The sequence below is a fragment of the Solanum stenotomum genome, chromosome 4, assembly GCF_019186545.1.
Source record: "Solanum stenotomum isolate F172 chromosome 4, ASM1918654v1, whole genome shotgun sequence".
Classification (NCBI taxonomy): domain Eukaryota; kingdom Viridiplantae; phylum Streptophyta; class Magnoliopsida; order Solanales; family Solanaceae; genus Solanum; species Solanum stenotomum.
In genome coordinates, this window is record NC_064285.1 from 11,003,279 (window position 1) to 11,027,996 (window position 24,718).

The following is a 24,718-nucleotide window of genomic DNA, read 5'->3' on the forward strand; positions in this document are numbered from 1 at the left end:
CATCACAACTTTTATCAGTGATAGGGGATATTTATTAATGGAAGGTTTGGTCCACAAAGTGCGCCTGACCGACCATGAACAAAGAGAATGCTAGAATTGGGTTGTTTGATCTGGCCTTTTGGATTTATTTAAATTGTGTGGATAAGAATTGAGCAGACCTTAATTAGTCTTCTCTTTGTTAGCTTAATTAATGAATCAGACGTTGATATCGTATATATTAATTCTATTCATATAGTTTTACATAATTATATATCTTGCTACTGATTAAAAGTTGCTTACAACATATCGAAGAAGATACATAAATTTTTACTACCAGATATACTAAAATAGGGAAAGAAGCAAGATATGAGGAGGCGAGCGAGATAATTATATATCTCAGATAAATGCAAATCACACTAGATATATGTAATTGACATGATTCACATGTATTTGACATGATTCGCATGTATCTGAAGTACCAGATACATAGGAAAGTTGTGAACGAGTTAAGAGTGAGGCGAGAAAGGTGAACGAGATTTGTTTATGTATCTAGATACATGCGAATCCACTTGAATATAGTGTATCTAGAATAAATTATAGCTAATTTTGATCCTATGTATCCCGAGATACATGTATCTGGACACACTAAAATCTGGTAAGATTCGTAATATTGCAAATTAAAGTGTATCTAAGTAATTAGCTTCTAAACTAGTGGGATTTCTGTAAGTTTTCCTAAGATAATTAGGGGTCGTTTGGTAGATGGTTAGCGTTATGCATATACTAGTAAAGTAGAAGTCAACTATGAGTAAATCTATGTATTATTTTATGCATGTGTTAGTTATACATATATTAGTTATTCCACATTGTATCCTGCATAAAATAATACATATATTTACTCATAACTTATACATGTATTAATTTTGTAAGTTTCTAAATTGTCACCAAATTAAATGTCATATTAAGTATATACATAAATAACTTATTTCCTATCAATAGTCAATAGTCGGAATAAAAAGGAACATATTTAATTGACATTCAGAATTAGGGATGACAATAGGGCAGTGCGGAGCAGGGCCGAGACGGGTTGAGTTTAAACCGCAAAAAATTAAATCCCTCTGCTCCGCTCTACAAAATAGTTTTTTTTTTAAATTTTATTTTCAACCCGCCTCACTCCGTCCCACATAGACTCACCCCATCCCTCCCCACATAGATCTGCCCCATATAATTTTTTTAATATTTTCTTTTTCTAGTTAAGTTTGATACTAAAAATAAAATTCATAAAATAAATTCATTTTTTCATTACGTTAGATTAATTTATAGATAATGACTTAAAATTTATTTTTTGAATGTCAATTAGGAAGCATGCAAGAAATTGTTTTAGTTTTGATTGAACCATTTTCATTTACTATCTTGAATATTTTAGCAACTTTGAAGAAACTATCTTAATAGATAATGTTCTATCGCTCTTATAATATGTAAAAAGTTAAAATTAAGTTTGAAACCACATAGACCCGCAACTCTCCCCACCCCTCATTAGTTTTTTAAAAACTCACTTCAACCCGCCCCGCACAACCTTAAACCCGCCCCACATAGCCTTAAATCTGCATCCGCCCCGCATTGCCTTAAACCTGCCCCGCATAACCTTAAACCCGCCTCGTCCATTGCCATCTCTATTCAAAATTCATCCTATATCTTATCTGTCTCTAATTAGTAATAGTACCTACAGATTTAGGGGTGTGCATGAACATGTTGGTTAGAGTTTTTCAAATATCAAATCAAATTATTTGTCGAATTTTAAATCTATAAACCAAATTAAATTAATAAAATTCAAATTTTTCTATCTCGAGGTTTTTCGGGGTTTTTTTTTCCGGCTTCTATTTTTTTCCGGGTTCCGTTTTCTTTCAGGGTTTTTTCAATAAAGTATTTATATAAATATATAATTAAGTTGTACTTGAAGTATTTGTTTAGTCCTAGCAAAATACAACTATCTAAGATGTTTCTTAAGAAAATAACACAAAATATGAGATGAGAAATGACACTAAACTATTCAACAAAAAATAATAATGAAATCACATAAAACAAATATTGCAAATTAATAAGTCATAATGAAAATGGTCATAATTTAAAAGTACTAAATCATTCTAAAATAAGTCTAATAAGTATTGATTAGATGAATAAATATTTTTTAAAAAATTAAAATTAGATTATGTATTTTAATTGTAAAATCCAATGTAAAACTAAAGAACAAAAATTCATCATTATTGTCATTTTTAGTGTTGAATTAATTTTTTTTGTTAGCATTAGTATTAATTTGATTTTGATTTGAACTTATTAGAGTTGTTAACATTTATGGACTACAACTTTTATTGGACCATTCAAAGTTCTAAGTTTTAAACTTGAAATAATATGTTAAAAGATAATAACTATGAAAAAGTATAGGAAATATTTAGAAATTATATCAAAGTAATATTTTTTATGTATACAGTAAATTTTTTAAAATTATATATATAATGTCGGGTTGATTTGATCTCGGATTGATTTTTTTTAGTTAAAATCAAATCAACCCAAATATATTCGAATTTTTTATTCAATATTAAACCAAGTCAAACAAAATAACTTCTCAATGTCTTTTCTAATTTGGCTCGATTTTATTCCGCCCTAGATAAATTATATGCGTTTTAGTTTATATAACAAGGCACTGAATCTTAATCACCCACACTTATAATTTGATGATATAGATGAGAATATCTCATTCAATAAGTGGGTTCAATTCTCATTCTCATATTTTCCATTTCCTTTTTTTTTGTTAAAAAAAAGAAGTCAAACCTTAAGCAAGCAACAATAAACTACATTCTTTTTTTTTTTTACAACAAATTGAAAAGGCATATAGTTTCATAGTAATGATACCTTCAATTTGTCAAGGTGAAAAGCAGGATTGATGACTCTTTTATGTTTGGGCCATTTATCAGCTTCATAGCCAGCAAGCCCATTTGTTGCTAATCTAGTTAGTGGTAGGGATAGACGTTCGATTCTTCAGTTTGATTTTATTAAACTTTGATTTATTTCTTTGATTTTTTGTTATGAAAAAGTGTGCATCGAATATTGAATCAAACTAATTTGGTTTGATTCAGTTTTGTTTAGTTTGACGTTTTTAAAATAATTTTTTCGATGAAAATGAAATAAAATGAGGATAAAATCAAAGTATAAGACACTTAAAAATTTAAAATCATGTTAAATGATGATGTGTCTCACCATGAAACACTTATTGTGCTTAAAAGATTATATTTGTCTTTGTCAAGAACAAAGTGCCACCAACTATTACTCGAGGAAAATGAGGACGGACACATGTTCCTTTACATGATGTACACCGACAAAAATACATTTGAATTCCTCTTGAAAATTAATATTTGAAGTTAATTATCTGAATTGTAAATCTATTACTACTTCGATTTGTTCATGAATAGTTTGATTGCTAGTTGACTTGTCTTTTTGGTCTATATATATATAAGTTTGCTTTTTTGGTGCACTCAAGTTTCGAGACCCTTACATCGAACACCGAATTGAAGAATTGAATTTTTGAAAAGAAACACCGAAATTGAAGAATCATTATTTTTTAAACTTTTTTGTCCACCCCTAGTTAGTGGATTGCCAGGAAACTTTTAATAAATGTAATTCTTTGTTAGCACTCTCCTTATAAATTTATTATAATTATTGTGTGTCTGACCCAAAGAAACAATTCTTACCTATAAAAGTACAATTGCTTCATCTATTATTTGAATTCAAATTCTATTAAGGTCCGATGATAGAAAAAATATTTACATAGTCAAATTACTTGTATGATAATTATTAGTAATATTATCAATATTTTGATGGTTCTCTCGTGAAATATTTTCAAATCTATATATAATAGTTATAATTGAAACATTCTCATAGCTATATAGTTATAATAGCTAATCTCACTTACATTTATTTTGTTCCTCACTCTTTCAGAGTCATTTGAAAATTTGAATTCTCAACAAGTTCCTCAATACAAATGGCTCTGATACCAACTATTGAAAAATAAAGAAGAAGAAGTACTCTTAATTACTCAAATTCATTCTTGAAGACAAGTGAAAGAAAATATTTTTCTTTTTCTTCATTCTACTTGCTTACATAATTAATAATTTTCTTTGAAGATAAATGTTGAGTGTTGTAAATATATTATTTGGTGGATATTATGAATAACCTCACCTTGTTACTGTCTATAGAAAAAAGGCATTGATAGTAATGTAAAAATATACACAAAAAAAGAATATATTACTACTTATTGTAAATAATGAAATGTGGATGTCATGTAGAAAATTCACACTTCATGACTTTTAGAGATTTATGCATGACTTTAAGGGATTTAAGCATGACTTTAAAAGATCTCGTTCATGACTTTGAAGGATTAGAGATATACTTACTTTCTATATATACTCACCTTATATGTAGACACAAATGCATTGAAAGATTGGAAGAAAAACATTACTGCTCTTTCTCTCCATTTCTTTGTTATTTAATTTCTAATACTTTATTTTATAACACGTTATCAATACAAAATCTCTTATAAGGCATGTTTCGGTGATATAACTATTTTTATTTTCATATTCTAAGCACAAGTATATATTAGAATATTTTCAGTTTGAGAAAAGACATAAAGTCGAAGTTGTTTTGAATTTCAAAAAGACACCTTAACTTTGCGGGTGTCCTATTACCCTATTGAACAACTTCACAATATATAGTATGTATACCATTTTTCACCCAATACCACTTATACAAAAATATTTGTAAGTCACGCACTAATAGTCACTTGACACGTGTTAAAAGTAATTTTTAATTATTTTTATTTGATTTCTTTGCTTCTTTTTTTTCTTCCTTTTTTTATTTATTTCTTTTTCTCTTTCTTCTTCCCCTCAACTTCTATTCTTCTGCAATTCCTTTCATCGCGATGAATAGTCGCCAAACCCGTTGTGGCGGGACGAAATTTTCTGACAGCATTACCAATTATTTGTCAAACTACCACTAATTAATTTATTTATGAAAATAAATATCGTCAAATAATCAAAATCTAAATACTCAAAATATCACCAAGTCAAAATCTGACATTTAAATCACCTCCTTCTCCAACTTCTTACTCCCAAATCGAGTTTCTCATAGTTCACTATTCTCAAATCCCAAACTCGATTTGTAGGAGGAATAAAATCACGAAACTAATTTTTTTAAAAAAAGGAATAAGAATGAACACAATAACATTAGTTTAAAAAAAAAAACAACGACCAGAAAGGAAAAAAATGAAGGAAGACATAGATTCCCAAGAAATATGGGTAAGCTAATGATGGTAGGGAAGATGAGAAAAAAAATTTGAAAATTAAAAACTATTCCTAATAAATCTTAAAAAAAATTAATACATGAGTTTTTATATTTTTTCAAAATAAGTCAAATTGGGAGTGCCACATGGCAATTTTACGTTGGTCTGAAGCTGTATGAACAGTCCTTCACGCGCCCATATTTCGTGACAACACAAGTGATGTTAAAATTAGTCAAAAGGGTATATTTATTGTGGATTTATATGGTTTCGTGGGGTAATAGGACACCCGTAAAGTTAAGATATTTTTTTGAAAATTCGAAATAACTGCAATGGTGACTTTACGTCTTTTCTCTTTCAGTTTTTATGTTCTGTAAAAAATATAAGATGGTAGTAAATTTTATTAATTAATGAAAATTAAATTTCTTATTAAAATACTACATATGTTATTCTTAATTTTCAATAGTTAAAAAACTATTATTTTAATCTAATTTGACTATTGTTATGATAGTTTTCAAATTTGTCAAAATTGGAGTTCGTGGCACTTGATATTTCTGGCAAAAATTATTTATCATGGGTACTCGATGATGAAATTCACCTAGACACTAAAAGTCTTGGTACCACCATTACTGAGGGTAATGCAACATCGAGTCAGGACAAAACGAAGACTGATTTTTCTTCGTCATCATTTGGATGAAGGATTAAAGGCCGAATATTTGATAGTGAAAGATCTACTTGAATTGTGGATTAGTTTAAAGGAAATGTATGACCACCTTAAGGTAACAGTATTGCCAAGGGCTCGTTATAAATGGATACACTTACGATTACAGGACTTTAAAACTGTATGTGAATATAATTCTGTTGTTTATAACTTCCTAATTAAAATTATGTGGGCAAAATATAACATATGAGGATATATTGGAAAAGACTCTTACTACTTTCCATGCCTCAAATCTGGTGTTACAACAACAATACCGTGAAAGGAGATTTAAAAAGTATTATGATTTGATCTCATTTCTTCTTGTGGCTGAGCAACATATATAATACCCTTTTGTTGAAAAATGATGAAGCTCGTCGCACTGGAACTACTCCATAACCAGAAGCAAATGTGGTAGAAGCACATGACCAGTTTGAAAGAACACAAAATAAAAATTGGGGCCATAATAATATGCGTGGACGTGGCAATGGCAGAAAACAATATAATAATCATTGTGGTAGTGGTCATTATAAAAGAGAGAACAATATGACTTCTCAAAGTAATCCTTTAAGAGGCAACTGTCATCGTTATGGCATGAAAGGCCATTGAAAGAATGAATGTCGGACACCTGAGCATTTTTTCAGGCTTTATCAAATTCCTTTAAAAGAAAGGCGAATAGAGGTGATACATCTTCTTCTAATGCTCGGGTGGAATCACACTTGACATTTGAAAATCATGTTGATAAAAGACCTTCACAAATGTACAATGATAATATTGAAGCGAATTTAGCTTTGAAGAACGATGATTTTAATGACCTTAATGATATTACTCATTTGGAGGTTGAGGACTTCTTTGGAGATCATAACTGATGTTTGATGTTATTTTCTTATGTATAATATGTTGTTGTTTTTGTGTGCTTTTGATTATCATTATTTTTATGTTACTTTTATTTTAAAATTTAAAAATAAAATAATATAAAGACCTAAGTTTTCTTGCAATGTTGCTAGTTATCTTATCTCTTATGATGTACTTTTATTTTATGAAGATAAATAAAATTGCACAGTCTTCAATTGGATCCAAGATGAGTAATGGAGATATGTGCCTCCTGGATAGTGCTACAACTCACAGTATATTAAGAGAAACGAAATATTCTCTCATTTAATTATGAAAGAGGCCAATGTTAATACAATAATCAGTAGTACAAAAATAATTGAGGGCTCTGGGAGAGCATCATTATTACTACCTGGGGGAACAATATTGACCATTAATAATGCTTTGTATTGTAGTAAGTCTCAAAGAAACTTGTTAAGTTTCAATGTTATTCACCAAAATGGCTATCATATTCAGATTGCTAATGAAGGAATTATTGAATACATTTATATTACTACAATAAAAGAAGGAAAAAGATTTGTGCATGAAAAATTATGTACACTTTCTTCTAGGTTGTACTACACAAGTATTGATGTGGTTGAATCACATGTCATGGTGAATAAAAGGTTTATTAATCATAATGATTTCATCATTTGGCATGACCGATTGGGCCGTCCCGGTTATAATATGATGCGCAAAATTATTGAGAATTCACATGGGCACACTTTGAAGAATAAAAAAATTCTTCAATCTAAAGAATTCTCGTGTTGCTTGTTCCCAAGGGAAACTGATTATTAAACCATCATCAACTAAGGTTGAGATTGAATCCCCTACATTTCTGAAACGTATACAGGGTGATATATGTGGACGAAATACCAATTCACCTATCATGTGGACCATTTAAATATTATATAGTCTTGATAGCTAGATGCATCTACAAGATGGTCACATGTGTGCTTATTATCAACTCGCAATGTGGCTTTTGCGAGATTGTTGGCTCAAATTATAAGGTTGAGAGCACAATTTCCAGATTATACTATAAAGGCAATTCGTCTTGATAATGCTGGTGAATTACATCTCAATCCTTTAATGATTATTGTATGTCCATTGGAATAACAGTTGAACATCCGGTTGCTCATGTTCATACTCAAAATGGTCTAGCAGAATCATTGATTAATCGTCTTCAGTTGATAGCTATACCATTACTAATGAGGACAAAACTTTCTCTTTCGGTATGGGGGAATGCTATTTTGCATGCAGCAACACTTATGCGTGTAAGGCCAACCAGTTTTTATGATTTCTCCCAATAACAATTGGCTTTTGGGAAGGAGCCAAATATTTTCCATCTTAAAATTTGGATGTGCGGTATATGTTCCAATTGCTCCACCACAACGCACAAAGATGGGTCCCTAAAAAAGGTTGGAAATATATGTTGGGTATGAATCTCCTTCTATTATAAAATATTTGGAACCTATGACTGTAGATTTATTTACAGCAAGATTTGCTGATTGTCATTTTGATAAATCTGAATACCTAACATTAGGGGAGAAACATAAGCAATTGAAAAATGAGATAGATTGGAATGAAATAGCACTATCTCATTTAGATCCTCGAACAAATCAATGTGAACAAGAAGTTCAAAAGATGATTTATTTGCATAATATTGCAAATCAATTGCCAGATGCATTTACTAACCATTCAAGGGTTACTAAATCTCATGTTCCAGCTGCAAATGCTCCAGTTCGAGTTGATATTCTGATAGAACAATTTGTTAATGCAAATGAGTCTAGACCACGTCTGAAACGTGGTAGACCAATTGGTTCTAAGGATAAAAATCCTCGAAAAAGAAAAGGAGAAAATGATCATAATATGAAAGCGAGTGCTCTAGGAGAGCCTCAAGACATAACAATGAGACAATAGAAAATGTTGAGATATCTGAAAATAATGAAAATGAAGAGATCTCAACAAGTTATGTCTCGACAGGAAAAATGTGAAATCGAAATGATGTTGTGGTTGATAACATTTTTGCTTATAATGTTGCTACTGAAATAATGCAACAAGATGAGGATTATGAACCAAAATTTGTCGATGAATGTAGACAGAGAAATGATTGGCCAAAATGGAAAGACGCAATTCAAGCAGAGTTAATTTCACTTGAAAAACGTGAAGTTTTCGGATCAATAATCTGAACACCTGAAGGTGTCAAGCTAGTGACGTACAAATGAGTTTTTGTGCGAAAACGAAATGAAAAAGATGAAGTCGTAAGATATTAAACACGACTTGTGGCTTAGGGATATTCCCAAAGGTCTAGCATTGACTATGTAGAAACATATTCTTCTGTGGCAGATACAATTACATTTAGGTATTTAATGAACTTGACAGTTCATGAAAATCTTGAAATGCACCTAATGGACGTGGTCACTGCCTATTTATATGGCTCATTGGACCATGATATTTTTATGAAAATTACTGAAGGATTCAAAGTGCATAAAGCATACAATGATTCTCGAAAAACTTGTTCAATAAAGCTTCATAAATCCTTATATGGATTGAAACAGTCAGGACGAATGTGGTATAATCGCCATTGCAAATATTTGCTAAAAGAAGGATTTAAAAATGATCCAATTTGTCCTTGTGTCTTCATGAAAAAGTTTGGATCTAAATATCTCTCTCTCTATTTATATATATATATAAATCTGAATCTAGAATCGCTGATGTGGCAGCCTTCAATGGCCAGCATTTGCAATTATCTATTTTATCTTTTTAATTAAAATAAAATCTGAGTTTTTTCCTAAAATAAAAACTTCAATGAATTAAAAGATCACACTAAATAGGAGTAATTAATTACTCAGCAGTAGTTTTTATCTCATTGTTTGATCACTAAATTAATGAACAAATTAATCTTATCAATGATTATTACCGTTACAACCTTTCATAATCCATATTTATTGGCCATTACAATTTTTTCATACTAATTCATCATATTTATGAAGAATAAAGTATTTCTAATTTATAAATGGAGTTATAAATCATTCCTATTCTATAGCTATATATATGCATACATAGATGCAAAACGGATAAAGTCTAAAGGTATGTATTTTTGTTGTTTTCTTTTTCATTTCCGATAATACCTTTCTCTTTCTCTTTTTTTTTTTTTTCCATTTGTCGTGACGATGTTACAAATTTTTTTAAGGTTAGTAGGGAATTTGTTTCATTTGTAATGAGTTTTTTTTTCTTTGTATTTTGCAGGAAATTTTAAAATGGAGCACAGGTATGTATTTAACTATTTTTTATTTTTTATTTTTTGTAATATCTCTTTTTTCTTCATAAATATGATGAATTAATATGAAAAAAATTGTAATGGCCAATAAATATGGATTATGAAAGGTGGTAACGATAATAATCATTGATAAGATTAATTTGTTCATTCGTTTATGAATATTATATTAGTTTTAGTGATGATTCTATCAAAGAAGATTACTAGATACTTAACTTTACTGATGATATGAGTTTATTTGTTTTGTATTTGTAATATTTTAGATTTATTTATCATATTGTAATATTATTTTGATTAAGACTTAATTTTTCAAGACCAAGAAGAGTTGGTCATAATTGGGTGAAGTTACTAATTATTCAATCGATTTTTATAATTTATAGTTGAATTTTGAATATATATATATTTTTCGATACAATTTTAATTTATTGAAACCAAATAGAATTTTCACTCAATCTTAAAATCTCCTCCCCCCCTCAAGAATCAAGTAGGATTAACAAAGGAACTAATAAAGTGTCCACCGTACTTATTGATACTGAAGATGCGCAACTCCAATTTCTAAAAAATTGTATATGACATAAGTTTAGGAATGGTATTAATATAGAATCTTAATGATAAACTATTACCCACATAGCAATAGATGATTGACTTTAAAATATGAAGTCTTGTACATTACATGTATAAGCAAGAAGCTAAAATAGAAAAGATCAGTCTTTTTACGAATTCTTTAATCTATTCATTTTCTTAATATAACATATAAAATTTTGATCACTTCTCTCACATCTCCACCATATAGCAAAATTGAATCTCATACATTTAACTAATATGAGACTTCAATATTGAACAATAATTTATTGCCAAATTTATATATAATAATAAAGCTAGAAATAGAAAAAAAAAATCAGTGTCTCTTTGGTCAATAAATACAATTTTCTTTTTTCTCCGTTTTAGGAGTTTTCTCTATTTTTTCTTATTTATATGTTATATTAAAAACAGTAAAAAACTAATCTCTTTTAACACTCTTAGTTATATTAAATATACAATGTTAAAAACTAAAAGGTCATTACTTTAAATTTCTTAAATGTAAAATTTAATGGGTCTTTATTTTCATTATTCCCACAAGTTTTTATTAGCATAGCCCCTAACATAATTGGGAGCGCCACCCCCGAATGGGCCTTGCAGAGCGTGATTCGGATTTAGTCGGAGCTCCAATGTGGGCTCCGGACATCTGATGGAATACCAAAATAAAATAAAATTAATAGTCATATTCATGACATTATCTGTTATTTTATATTGTAGTCCAACAATAAATACATTAATGATCACATTAGCCTTTTAAGTTTTATATTTTATGTGCTATTATATTCATAATATTTTATTTGAAGAATAAGATGAAGGCTATTGAGTGGTGATTTACTTGTGGGAGCGGATATCGATAAGAGTTCGAAAGATTGCGCAGTGATTTCATATTTTCTTACTAATTACAGTAGTAAGAATGATGTTGTATTATTTATTTTCTTGTATATTCTCTCAATAATTCACCAAGCTTGCTGTTGTGAATACCATTTCTATACTAGCACATAAAAGGATAAATTCACAAATGTAGAGTAATGAACGTATATTGAAGTAATCCACAAATGTAGAGGAGAAAATATCATTAGCTATGTTGGAGATCGTACACTGTCACTATATTTCCTTTACTAGGAATAGAGCTGAAAAAACTCACTTCATTGATATTAATCACAAATATCAGATTTCACATTAAGGAATATTGAATCGAATAATCTTACATACTTTGTTTCTTGATCAATACAACTACCACATTTCAGCCTCCCCTTTAAGGCGTTAATCTACAATATAAGTCATGACGAAACTAGTTAGCAACTAATCACATTATAGCCTCGTAAAACAATAGCTAAACACTTCACAGATAGTAGACTCATACAACCTTTACACAACTGGTAAATCACTATACCCTTCTTTTATACATTAATACAACTTCATATATTCTTTGCCAAGATCACCAAGCTTCCCACCATCAACAATACACATAAATCAATCATTAACAGCCTTAAACAAATCCTACATCAAAATAGGAGAATATTGAGTTCAAGGATTTTGATCCATTCATGAGTTCTTGACAAAAATATACAAAATTCTCCTCCTAAACTTGTATTTAAGGAATGACATAAATGGGAAGTAGACTTACCTCAATTTCAGTAACTTGTCCTTTGACTTGAATCTTCAAAAACTTCAACTTCTCTTCACACTTATATAAAAGGAGAAGAGAAAAATCTCTTAATAACCAAGAAAAGTGAGCAGTTAGCTTGTGGAATAATTCTGCTCTATACTTATACTTAAGCATGAATAATATATTTTTCTAGTCTTTATTGAGAGAATTAAGTTAAATCTATAAGTATTTTCTCTTACCTTGGTTTGCAGATATGAGGGTTTCTTCAAGGATCCTAGGAGAAATTTTAAGACTATTATTTTAAGCCTTGAGAGAAATGGAGATATCTGGAGTTAAATCTGACTTTTTTTAAAGTGTTAAAATGAGTGAAAAGACCAGCTTATGTTGGTCTTATGGAGCCTTCTTGATCCTTGAAAAAAAAAAAATCCTCTAGAACTTACCTTTTTTTTTGCTCCATTTTCAGCCACCTTGTAGGTAATACACTTACTTGCCTTTTTCTTAGTTGGGCTTAACTAGATTGGACCTTGGCAAATTTGAATGTTGGGCACTTTTTCATTTTTTCCCCTCTTACCCAGTTTGGGCCTCAAATGAGTCCATTGACATAGGCCTAAATCTGATCCATTAGCCTTGAGCCCTTTAATTAGATCTATAAAACTCAAGTAGGTGATGCACCTAGTAGCGTAATTAAGTCAAACAAGCACCTACCAATTTTATTTATTTTCTTAATCTTAATCTCTTTTGCCTTATAGCTTAACACTTAACTTTGAACTTTAAGCTCAATTATCACTTTACTATCTTGAGTTTAAATACTTTCATCTAGGATAACTTGACAGTATACATACTGAAATGTGTGGGGCATTACAACACATTCCGATCTAATTCAAATTATCACTGCTCATATAAGAACCTTGTTCCCTCACCTATACGATAAGGCTCTGTCAAGTATCATATAAATAGAATCAACATATGAATAATACGGGGTGTTACAATGGTGATGGTGGAAGAGGAGGAGAAGAAGGTGGTGGAGGAGTAAGAGGAGGAGGTGTTAGTGACGACATAAGGGTGGGGAAGTAGCAGTGGCGGACCCAGGATTTTCACGAAGTGGGTTCAAGATATAAAAATATACCTAATATTATTTGTAATTTTTATGAGGCTAACAACATACATATCTGACTATACTAAACAATGTTAATACATTTGAAAAAAAATTACATTGACTTATGAATGAGACGGTAAATAACAAGATGGACGAAAAACTAGGCTTCAATATAAACTAAGAAGATAAAAGAATATTATGAATGATTTCTCTTCATTCAACATTTAACAAATAAAAACAAAATATTAAACAAAATAATTATAACCTTAATTTCATAATCGAATACATAGAAATATACCTAATATTATTTGTAATTTTTTGTTGATTTTTGAATGATAAGGGATTTTTTAGTTGAAGAAATAAAAAATAACCACAATAATCATATATGTATATATAAAAGACTAGAATCAAGAGCGAAAAACATACTTGATGGATATTGACTATTGATGCGAGATTTGAGAGACGGGGAGAGTTTTTTTCCTTCAATAAAAAAATATGCTAAAAATTTTGGGCGGAAAAGTAAGAGAGGTTCAAGAAGATTTCAACAAAGAAGAAGACAAAAGGATTTTTAGAATTAAGAATAATAGGGATTAGTGCCTTTTTAGTTGAGTTATTTTTTTTTTAAAAAATAATTAAAAACAAAAAGGACAAAAGTTGTTGACTATTGAACTTTTAATTGTAAAAGTAAAAAGTTGTTCTACTTTTTATAGTTTCTAAGTAACTAAAAGGACAAAAGTTACACCTACATAGAGGACAAAACTGTGTGTGAACGTTTTATATATATAAAAAAAAAAACGAATTAAAACTAAAATATGGCAATGGGGATTCAATCCCGGGTTGACTGGGAAAATTGAACCCCCTCAACCACTCGGCTAAGCTTCAGACTTGTGTTAGTGGGTTCAAAATTTAATATATACATATAAAATTTTAAAAACTGATTAAATATACATATATAGAGTGTTATTTTTCAACGAAGTGGGTTCATATGAACCCACTTGAACCACTGTAGGTCCGCCCCTGGGAAGTAGAGGGGGTGGGGAAGTAGAGGGATGAGAAGGGAAACAATAGAATCTTTATGTAAATAATAAAATTTGAGGGTACGCGTATAAACAAACATATACTAGTTAATTAATTAACATAGCTATAGTTGCCTTAATTACAATTCATGACCTACTTTTAGCTATAATTACACGACTCAACTTTTTAGTTTTGTATAATTCGCACGTTTGTATAATTCGAAATTTGTATCTTTTGTATAATTTAAAATTTGTATAGTATAATTTGTATAATTATTTACATTTATGATGTTTGTAATTGTATAAATTCGTTATTTCGAGTTTATACAAAAATAAATGAGTTACACAAATCTATCTGCAAGTTATACAAATCCGTGAATTATACAAACGAGACAACTTAAACGGTAGCTACAACCCATAAATATGCGAACCATAACTATGAAACATAATTAAGTTTATTGTAGTGGCTATTTGTGAAAGTTTCCCTTTTAAAATTAGTGGCATTAACACTAATCTTAAAATTATCACCTTTAATCAATAATTAAGAGTTGTGTATCACTTTTTTAAAAAAATAAAAAAATTGAAGCTTTTTTTGTCACTGTTAATTATTTTTCTCAAAAGACATTTTCTTTTTTTCAACACAAGATTCATTTTCCGTCAATAATTTGTTACTTTTCAGAATAATTCAAACACTAGCGGAAATGCATATGCTTTAATTTTATTGCTTTCGAATTAACCATAGGAGAAAGCAATTATGAACATAATATATATATGATGTCAACTATAATATCACCAAATTAATTACTTAAATACGGTATCTGTAAAAGGTATGCAGCACTCATGTAGACAGACAGAACAATTCCAAGGAAAAAAACTTTTTCTTTTGCCAACTTTTGACGCCAATTTCAAAGTTTCAATAATACTATACTTAATTTAGGAGAAAAGGTTATGACCAAATAGTATGAGCAAGTTAGGAATACAGTACGCAGGAAGGTTTACATACAAGCAGAAATGACATACAATATATGATCACGTTTTCTCAATTCAGAATTCACAGCGTCTAAACTCTGAATACTCTATGGTGTGTGTAAGCATCATATTTGGGTGCAAGCACTCTTCTTCGAGATCACTTATAATCTCGGCTCTGATAATTATAGGATCCCTTATCGGTTTAAAGATACTATGTTACTTTCTTTGTCAGCTGCGAAAGAGAAGACAATCTCACAGCAATCATTCGGATTCTGGTGCAGGAAGTGAATCTCAGTTGCAGCCACAACAAAGCCAGCAACAGAGTTAGAGGAGTTGAACAGACGATTCGAAACTCAGCTAATGAATTTGGCTTAAGCAGACAATTTGCTTGCCTCAATTTTATCTTGTTTCGTAGCTAAGCAAGTTCTCCCATTCTATAATGTTATGTTGAAGTGGCAGGGCATTCATTTTCAATTTTTCATTATTGTTCGTGTTGTCTTAATATAAATGGGGTCGTTTACTCTGATACTATGTTGAATTGTCTTTAAAAGCATTATATTACAACAACAACATAGTTCCCAATGAAATCCTACATATGGGGTCTGGGGAGGGTAGAGTGTACGCAAGGCATACTACCTCGTGGAGATAGAGAAGTTGTTTCTGGGGAGTAAGCAAAACATGAACTTCCCGGAAAAGTTATTGGTTATGGATTTAGTGCAATGTGCTACAACTCAGTCCCCCTGGTATAGGAAGGAATTAAAAATGGTAAAAATAGGAAAAAGTGTAATAGAGTGGGTTACAAAGCCAACTGATAGTAAATTTAGCTATTACAGTACAAATTAAAAGGAAGATTAACTATAAAAAGAGTACTAGAACATTTATTTACTTGATAGTTGCTATGTTGCTGGATCTCAATCTGTGAGGACAGGGTATAAAAAATACATTGGCCACTTTTACTCTTATCTCAATGTTGAAACAGGGCAAATCTGTACCTATATATTGTCACAATTAAAATCTTGAATCCGTCTCTAGTTAAAAACAACACACCTTGCAAGAAAAAAAATAAAAGGGTGTCTAGATTTAAGCGATTTCAAAATATTCGCAAGCATTCAGTGAAGAACCTTTGCCCTTATCGCTAATGCTAGTGCGTCTCACACGCCACATCTTGAGTACTCCATCAAGACTTCCTGTGCAAACGGTGCAACCATCTTCATTCTCCTCGTTCACTAGTATAGGGAACGCGGCAACACACCTAATAGGCCCTCTATGGCCTTGCAAAATGGCTACACAAACATGTTGACAATCTTGTTGCTCCCTAAACCACACCCTACATGTTGAGTCAGCTGAACCACTGACCAAATAATTAGCCATACTAGCCAAACACATAACAGCATGTGTATGTCCAAGAAGTGCACCTCCATATTGTAATTGCCCTGAAAACCAACCTTTTAGCCAATAATGAATGTAACCATCACTACACCCTCCATAAAGCACCCCACCATCAGCAGTTAAGGCTAATGTCTTAACTGGTGAACATTTTGCTGGTAAGGTAACAGTGAGGGAATGTGGCCTATCACCACTACAGAAATTACGACGCCATACACGAACCGTGGCATCATCAGAAGCAGTATAGAGAACACCATCATCACCAACAACAATATCGTTTATCGGATCGTTATGAGCTTGGATTGTTTCTATGCATTTGAGGTCCGAAATTCGCCATACTTTTACTGTTTTATCAAGGGAAGCTGAATAAAGAATGTCATCTGATATGTTAATTGCTAGTGATGATATTGGTCCCATATGCTTCATCTGTCATAATTCATTAAAATACATTAATATTTATATCTATACAGTAGAAGATAATGAACTATTTTGGTTAGACAAGAAACTCAAGGCTTCAAAAATGCATTAAATTAGATGCCTACAGTGCTTTAATCAGAAAGCTGTAGTTGCATATGTAATAATAAATATGCTACCAACCAACATCAGTTGTGGTGCATTGGTGAGATTGCTTCACCCTTAACCAGAGGTCTCGGGTTCGAGCCCTAAATATGGAAAAAATATTGTTGGGAGCGTCACCCCCCAAATGGACCCTGCAGTACATGCGATCCAAATTTAATCTAGGCTCTAATGTGTGCTCCGAACACGTAAAACCAATAAAATAAAATAAAAATAAATATGCTACCAGAACTGTCCAAGTCACTGTTTAGTTTGCTGCAATTAATTAATACAGTGCTAGAAATGTCAAAAGCAATAGTGGCTTCAACTTCTTTTTTTTTGAACTCAAACCAAATACAGATATTCTGAATAGATAGCTACCTAATGACATAAAGATTTGCACCAGCTGAGGAGTTTTCTATTTGTCCTTGGGACATAAGCTTTAAAATTGAAAAAGATAGTTCAACTGATTTCCAAAAGGCTTAATACATAGTCATTCTCTGGATATTTTATTTAGATGGTTGAATTAAGTCTTGTTCCAATCGAACATCTCAAACTTTTAATAAAGTGGTTCAATTAGACACTTTCGATTTAAATTTTTGGAGCATATTTTCATTCGAATTCTAGTAGGTAATTAAGTTAACCACATAAATTATGTCATCTCTTTTAGTTATACCGATCAACCTCAAGCAGAAAATGTCTAGGGTTTTACATTTCATTGAGACAAATGCGTATATAATTAATAGAAATGACATAGTTTATATGGTTAATTTAACTATCTAATAGACCAATAAGAACACACACGAAAAAAATTCAAAATTTGAGCACTACGAATTAATGACTTCGTCAGTTTGCCTGAAATACATTCGAACTAATTTGTATTTATGTAATATGAGACGTATGTGTCTACTTGTTCAACTTTATACAAATTTAAATATTTATTTGTACACACTCAAATTTTAAAAATATAAATATCAGCTAACTATGCCAAATAGAATCATATCACATACAAACAAAAAAGTTGTTATTCATAATAAAATTGCTACAGCATGTTACTCCAGCAGTGTACTACAGTATGCCATCTTACAGTACTGTACCATTAATGTACGCATTAACTTTTAACTACTATGTTCGATTTATATTATCTTTCTTTTAAGATTTTCGCAAAAAAATATTAAATATAGAAAAGTATAATGATGTATAACTGAGGAAAATTACCATTTTATCTCTACCGGAGATATAGCTTCGAACATAACTCCCAACCTTCGGAATAGTTGCAACTCGTACATGCTTGATTACACCTTCCCAAGTCCTACGCCAAACTCGAATCTTACAATCAGCATAGGCTGCGTAAATCATGTCATTCGACACTTGTAACGACACCACCATGGACGATGCCCTCGTCTTAAGATGATCACACTCAGTAAACTCTGGCAACTTCCACACACGTATTAGATTAGCTTGAGACCCCGTGTATACAAGACCGTTGGATACAGCAACGGACAAGATCTGTCCGTCCTTTTTCAGGACAGAGGAAATGCACCTATAACTCGTTTGATGAAAATCTGGGTGATCGTCATCTACTGACTTTGTTGATGGATTGTTAAGTGTGAACGAAAGACGAGGAGTTGAAGGCTGGGAGTATGTATTGGAAGGGAGTGCTGAAGTGCTTAAACGAGGTGGACTATAAGGAAGTTGTTCGGAGAAATTCAAAGGTTCTTTAGTTGAGATGCTTCGCAAGAAGCTGATGTTGTTGTGATGATTATTATTATTATTATTATTATTAGGTCTTATGGCGAAAGACGGAGCAGAAGAAGTTAGTGAATTAGGAGGTTCAAGGTCTATTGGTGAAGCCATTGGTGTCTCTAGTTAGCTACTTCTAAGAGAGGAAGAAATATGCTATAATGAAGAGTTGAAGATTATGATTTAATGTAGTGTTTGTAATGAGTTTTAATGCTTTCACCTATCAACAACCCCACAAATAATATTATACACTGAAGAAAACAACTGTACAAGAGTTTATGTTATGGACATAAATTTTTTTTTTTTGAAATTTCTTAAACTTTTTTTCTTTCAATAACTCAAAACTGCAAAAAAAAAATTTAGAACAAAATAGAAAAAGATTTTTTCGTAACAAAAAAAGAAAAAACTGTTTTTAAAAAAGAGAGAAATTTTAGATATATCTATGAATTGAGATCATTTTTAGCTAGAATTATGAGATTGACATTAATTAGGAAATATTATAAAGAAATTATTTGTTATTCTAATCATAGTTAGAACCTTGATTTAGGTAATTAAATCTCAACCTTTAATTTTTAATTATGACGCGTGGCTTCCATCCGAATAGGAACTTGGGAAAATGGAGAGGAGCCTCATCCATCATAAATAGATCCCTATATTAATCAACGGTTTCTTACATAACTATATACATACCTAGGACAAAAAAATCAACAAAAAAGCAGCATGTATATGTAATGTATCAATATTGTATAAATAGTGCATAACTATGTATATATATTATAGATAATTATGTATTAGAGATGTATTTACATTCATAAATAATGTTTATACCATATTTACACCTTGCAAATAGATTCCACCCCTAAAACGAACTCCTATTCCTCCTCTTGGTGTTCTATTGTCGTTTTTCATTTTCTTAGTAGCAACCTTACTCTAATATCACATTGTCAACGTCCTTAGTTTTTAACTATAAGCACATGTGTGATACTTGACTACTCGCTCATGTTCTTGCATCTCTTACTTACGATCTTGTTATATATATGCTAAGTCAGTCGAAGACACTGGGAATCTCTAAGAGAATGGTAGAAAGAATATAAGTGAATATATTGCAAGAAAGAATTGTTTTGTATAGAACTTGGTTGATTTTTCATGGAATAAGGCACAAGTACCCCTTAGACTATGACTGAAATCCTAGAGACACACCTTAACTAATCTAAGGTCCTATTACCCCCGAACTCATTTCTTTTGTAATTTTGTACACCTTTTGGGTTATGTGGCACACTTTGTGACTCCACTTAGTAGAGGCATGTGGGAGATGTTTAGAGGCCACATAGGCTAAAAAGGTGTACAAATTACAAAAAAAATGGGTTTCGGAGGGGGGGGGGGGGGGGNGGGGGGGATAATAGGACCTCAGTTTAGTTAAGGTGTATCTATGTGATTTTGGTCATAGTTATACTTTTTTTGTGCATATATTTGACTTCTTTTATGAGTGGAAATACCAAGGTTTTGGGGTAGAATGGTGATCATGTATGTATAGGTACACTACATCAAAAATGAGTTTTAGTGGTAATAGTTTAATTGCCGCTAAAGAAATGTTTTTAATGATATTTAGTATTCTTTGTAGATGTCCCTAAAGCTTATAGCGACACCGAATCCAATGGAAATTTACTAATGCTAGTAATGATTATGTCACTCTTTGTTAATGTGTATATTCATTGCCACTAAAAACTGTTTTTGTTATAGTGGTAGTACATGATGTAATACTCAAGAAGAACAATCTATTAATGATCAAGTAAAAGGACCAAACTCAAAGAGTACTAGTTTGATTACTCAGTTGATCATAGAACTTGAGGAGTTGATCAAATTTCAAGCTTGATGAACAAAAGACAATCTCTACAAGATCATTGACATGATCCTAGATAATATCTCACTCATCCTATTAAAGAACATGTTTCCTAAATTCCTAGCTATCTCTTGTGCCTGTTCTAGTTTTGTACCTTCTAAGACCTTGTTTAGGATGATAGCTTATTTTTCTATGGTTTGTACTTGTGTAACTATTTTGTTTGTTAAGATCTTCATGAATTTAATGGATTCATTGATGTCGTTCAAACTATATTTTAATTGGGACTAAAGCAATCGATGTCAAAATATAATAACACAACTAACTACGTTGAGATCGAATTTCATAGGGAATATTGTTGTAAATTTTTATAATTTGGTATTAAAATTCTAATAGTAACTAGTATTGGAGATTGGGGGTTTAAGTGAGAAATTACTAACTACTTTAACTTCTAAGATTTTAACCAATAATATAAACTAGGGTTACAATTCTTAGATCATGAAACTCAAACAAATAATCTAATATCAATTCATTCAGGTGTGTTCATTGTGAAAAACTAACAAATATATATGTCTGCTAAAGCCTCTTGGTCAAATTAAAAGAATATCACCCTATGTCCTTGTCGGCACTTGAATGTTAAATTAATTTGTTCATTTATCAAAAGCCTCAGTTTAGCTACCATATCTATATTTGAAGCTATTAGATGTAGGTTGGTATCTCCAAATATTTGTTAATAATTTTTTTCCTAATCTTAACCTTTTCTGTCAAGCAAGTGATCAGAATACGAGTGAGTTCTTAATATTTGCAACCATTTAAAAAATAATCTTTATAAAAGAACCTTAATACACAATGGCCATCCTTCCATGATATTTTTATATACAAAATTAAATCTATCATCATCATCATCTTTGTTCTAAGTTCCATAACCCATGTTATGAGCTTAGCTACTCATAACTAGTTGTAAATAATAACTATTACACAATCCGTTTAAAAAATGACTTACTTTTATTTTTAGTCTGTTTCAAAAGATGACCCCTTTCCATTTTTTAAAACACTTTAATTTAAGCTTTCCACGTGACATATTTAAGGCCACAAGATTAAAAGATATTTTGGTACATTGAACATGACTTTAATTTAGGACCACAAGATTGATGTCTTCTTTATTTTCCTAAACTCCGTGTCAAGTCAAATTGATTTTCAGGATCGGTAAATTCCAAAGAAAAATCACCATTTTCAACATGATCATGAATAAAATGATGCTTAATATCAATATGCTTAGCCCTAGAATGATGCACAATATATTTAGATAAACTAATAGTGCTGGTATTATCACAAAAAATAGGGACAGACTCATACGAAAGATCATAATCAAGTAATTGATGCATCATCCATAATAGTTGAGTACCACAGCTTTCCACAGTTAGATATTTCGATTCTGTGGTAGATAAGGCAACCAAAGGTTGTTTCTTACTGTGCCAAGAGATCAAAGATTGACCTAGAATTTGGCAAGTACTACTGGTGCTTTTTCGATTATTCTTTGACCAAGAATTTGGCAAGTTCTACTGGTGTTTTTTCGATCATTTTTGTCCCATGCAAAATCAACATCTAAGTAGCCAATTAAATCAAGTGAGAGGAGTGAGGGTATCATAATCCCAAATATGTAGTTCCGATGAGATAACAAATGATTCGCTTTATTGCAGTAAGGTGAGATTCTTTTGGAGCAGACTGAAAACGTGCACACGCTAAACATAATGTCTGGTCGACTAGCAGTTAAATAGAGTAGAGATCCGACCATTCCTCGATACATTTTTTCAGTATTGATACATTCTAGTTTCAAACACTTAGAGTTAGATTGGGGTTTGTCCTAGCAACTTGTATTAGTAGCGGCTTTCAGACCGTCAGTTTAATTCCTCTATGTTATGTTGTCTTTCAGATATTAGTCAATTATGGGTTCTATTCAGATAGTTCAGTTTTATCTTCCACATGTATATCTTAGTTTTGTGTTGATTTTTGTATTCTTAGAGTAATGTCATGCCATGAGGCTAGCTTTAGGTCACTTGTGTCTCTAAGAACTATATCACATCTAAGGGCTAGTCTTAGGGCTTGATAGTCGTGTGATTGCATTTGCGTCAAAGTGGCTTTAGGTGCATCAATGCAACTACCCCAATCATGAGTTGGAGTTGATATCGATAGTGTTTGAGCTTAAGATTTGGAGGAATTATTTGTACGGGATCCAACGTGAGATCTATACTGATTACAAGATCCTGAAGTATATTATGAGCCAAATTTTCTTAATTCGAGGAAGCATAAGTGGATATCCTAAAGGGCTACGATCTCTCTATTCTATATCATTCGGGCAAGGTGAATGTGGTAGCGGATGCCTTGAGTAAGAAGGTTGTGAATATGGATAGTCTAGCCTTCCTTTCAGTTTCGGAGTGACCGTTGGCTTTAGACATTTAGTCTTTAGCCAACAGATGATTCGGCATGATATGTCAGATTCTATGAAGATTCTAGCCTATGTTGGGGTTCAATCATCTCTTTTGGAACAAGTTTGTGGTCGTCAGTTTGAGCATGATGCCTTGGTGGCCCTTTGAGGGATTAACTAGTGTTTACTGTCTACACATGAATTTCATGAGACCAATTCTTGTCAAATATTGACAGACATCAACTATAATCTACAATTGAATGAATTGTGCTGGTAAATTTCACGCATTTGTGTATGTGTATATATGATCATATAATATATTATTTCTATACAAGCTAAATTTGAAAAAAGTGAATGAAGTTAAAAATAAAATAAAAATGAGAGACAAGGAGAGAGTTGATCGGATGGTAAGCACTCCATTTCCAACTTTAAGGTTATGAGTTCGATTCCCCAAGAAAACATAATGTGGGAGCTCCTAGAGAGGGGTGTTAAAAATTGGGATAGGGTGAATGGAAAAGAAATTATTTATATATTTGAAAAGTGGAAAAAGTATTGTAATTGCAATTAAATAATTGGACAAAAAACAAAATAGTTGTTCACTTTTTTTCCAATTTTTATGTTTTTGTTGGGTAGTTTTCGTGGCAATTTTAAGACATTTTGTGGTGACAGTAGTCGCCACAAAGACTAGATCTTTGGTGATGACTTGTGTTGTTGCCACGGAAAAGTATCAACCACTTAGTATAGCCAATGAACCATGGGTCGCCATGACAGGTTATTAGTGGCGATATTTTGACTTTTTATGGCGAGTTGTGTTCCAACAAAAAGGTTCTTTTCTTGTACCGAAAGTTGCTTCATAGTTGTTTGAAAGTTTTGTGAATCCACAGCAAAAATTTAAAAGCAAACCGCTCTGCTCCATTGTCATTCTTATTTACTAACATTAATTAATTATCATTGGATCCAGTCCTACTGTAGGCTTTAGTGACATTTACAAGGAGTTCTAAAATGTAATTGTCACGAATAATATAGAGAAAACAGTCAAATACCCCATCAACCTATTACCCAATTCTCAACTACACACCAATACTTTATCGAGGTCCTATTACCCCCTTGAAGTATTTTAAACAGAGATGTTGACACCCTTAAGTGCTGATGTGGCACAGCAAGTGCGTTCACTTTCCTAAAGGCAAGTGTAAGACAAATAAATCAGTCAAAATTAAATGATTAAGCAAGTGTCATTGTTTAATTGAATTCAATATAATTAATAAATAAATTTAATTAATTACAATTACATACTCTCTCTTTCTCTCTCTCTCTAACTATTTCCCTCCTTCAACATTTACATCTCTGCAATTAA

The 24,718-nt window shown here is 31.3% G+C and overlaps 1 protein-coding gene across 1 annotated transcript; it reads right to left on the reverse strand.

Annotated features, from left to right (window-relative positions):
- Positions 1-16,245: 16,245 nt before the first annotated feature.
- On the reverse strand, positions 16,246-19,257 carry LOC125862208 (protein JINGUBANG-like). Its single transcript, XM_049542226.1, has 2 exons — positions 18,578-19,257; positions 16,246-17,230 (listed from the first exon to the last, which is right to left on the reverse strand). Exons 1-2 carry the CDS (start codon positions 19,214-19,216, stop codon positions 16,499-16,501), a joined length of 1,371 nt encoding a protein of 456 aa, XP_049398183.1. The 5' UTR covers positions 19,217-19,257; the 3' UTR covers positions 16,246-16,498.
- Between the last annotated feature and the right edge of the window lie 5,461 nt (positions 19,258-24,718).

Excerpts from the sequence above, each read along its gene's own strand:
- LOC125862208 (XM_049542226.1), bottom strand. The coding sequence starts at position 19,216 with ATGGCTTCACCAATAGACCTTGAACCTCCTAATTCACTAACTTCTTCT. Across the intron at positions 17,231-18,577 it reads TCTCCGGTAGAGATAAAATG|ATGAAGCATATGGGACCAAT; the intron begins GTAATTTTCCTC and ends GAATTATGACAG.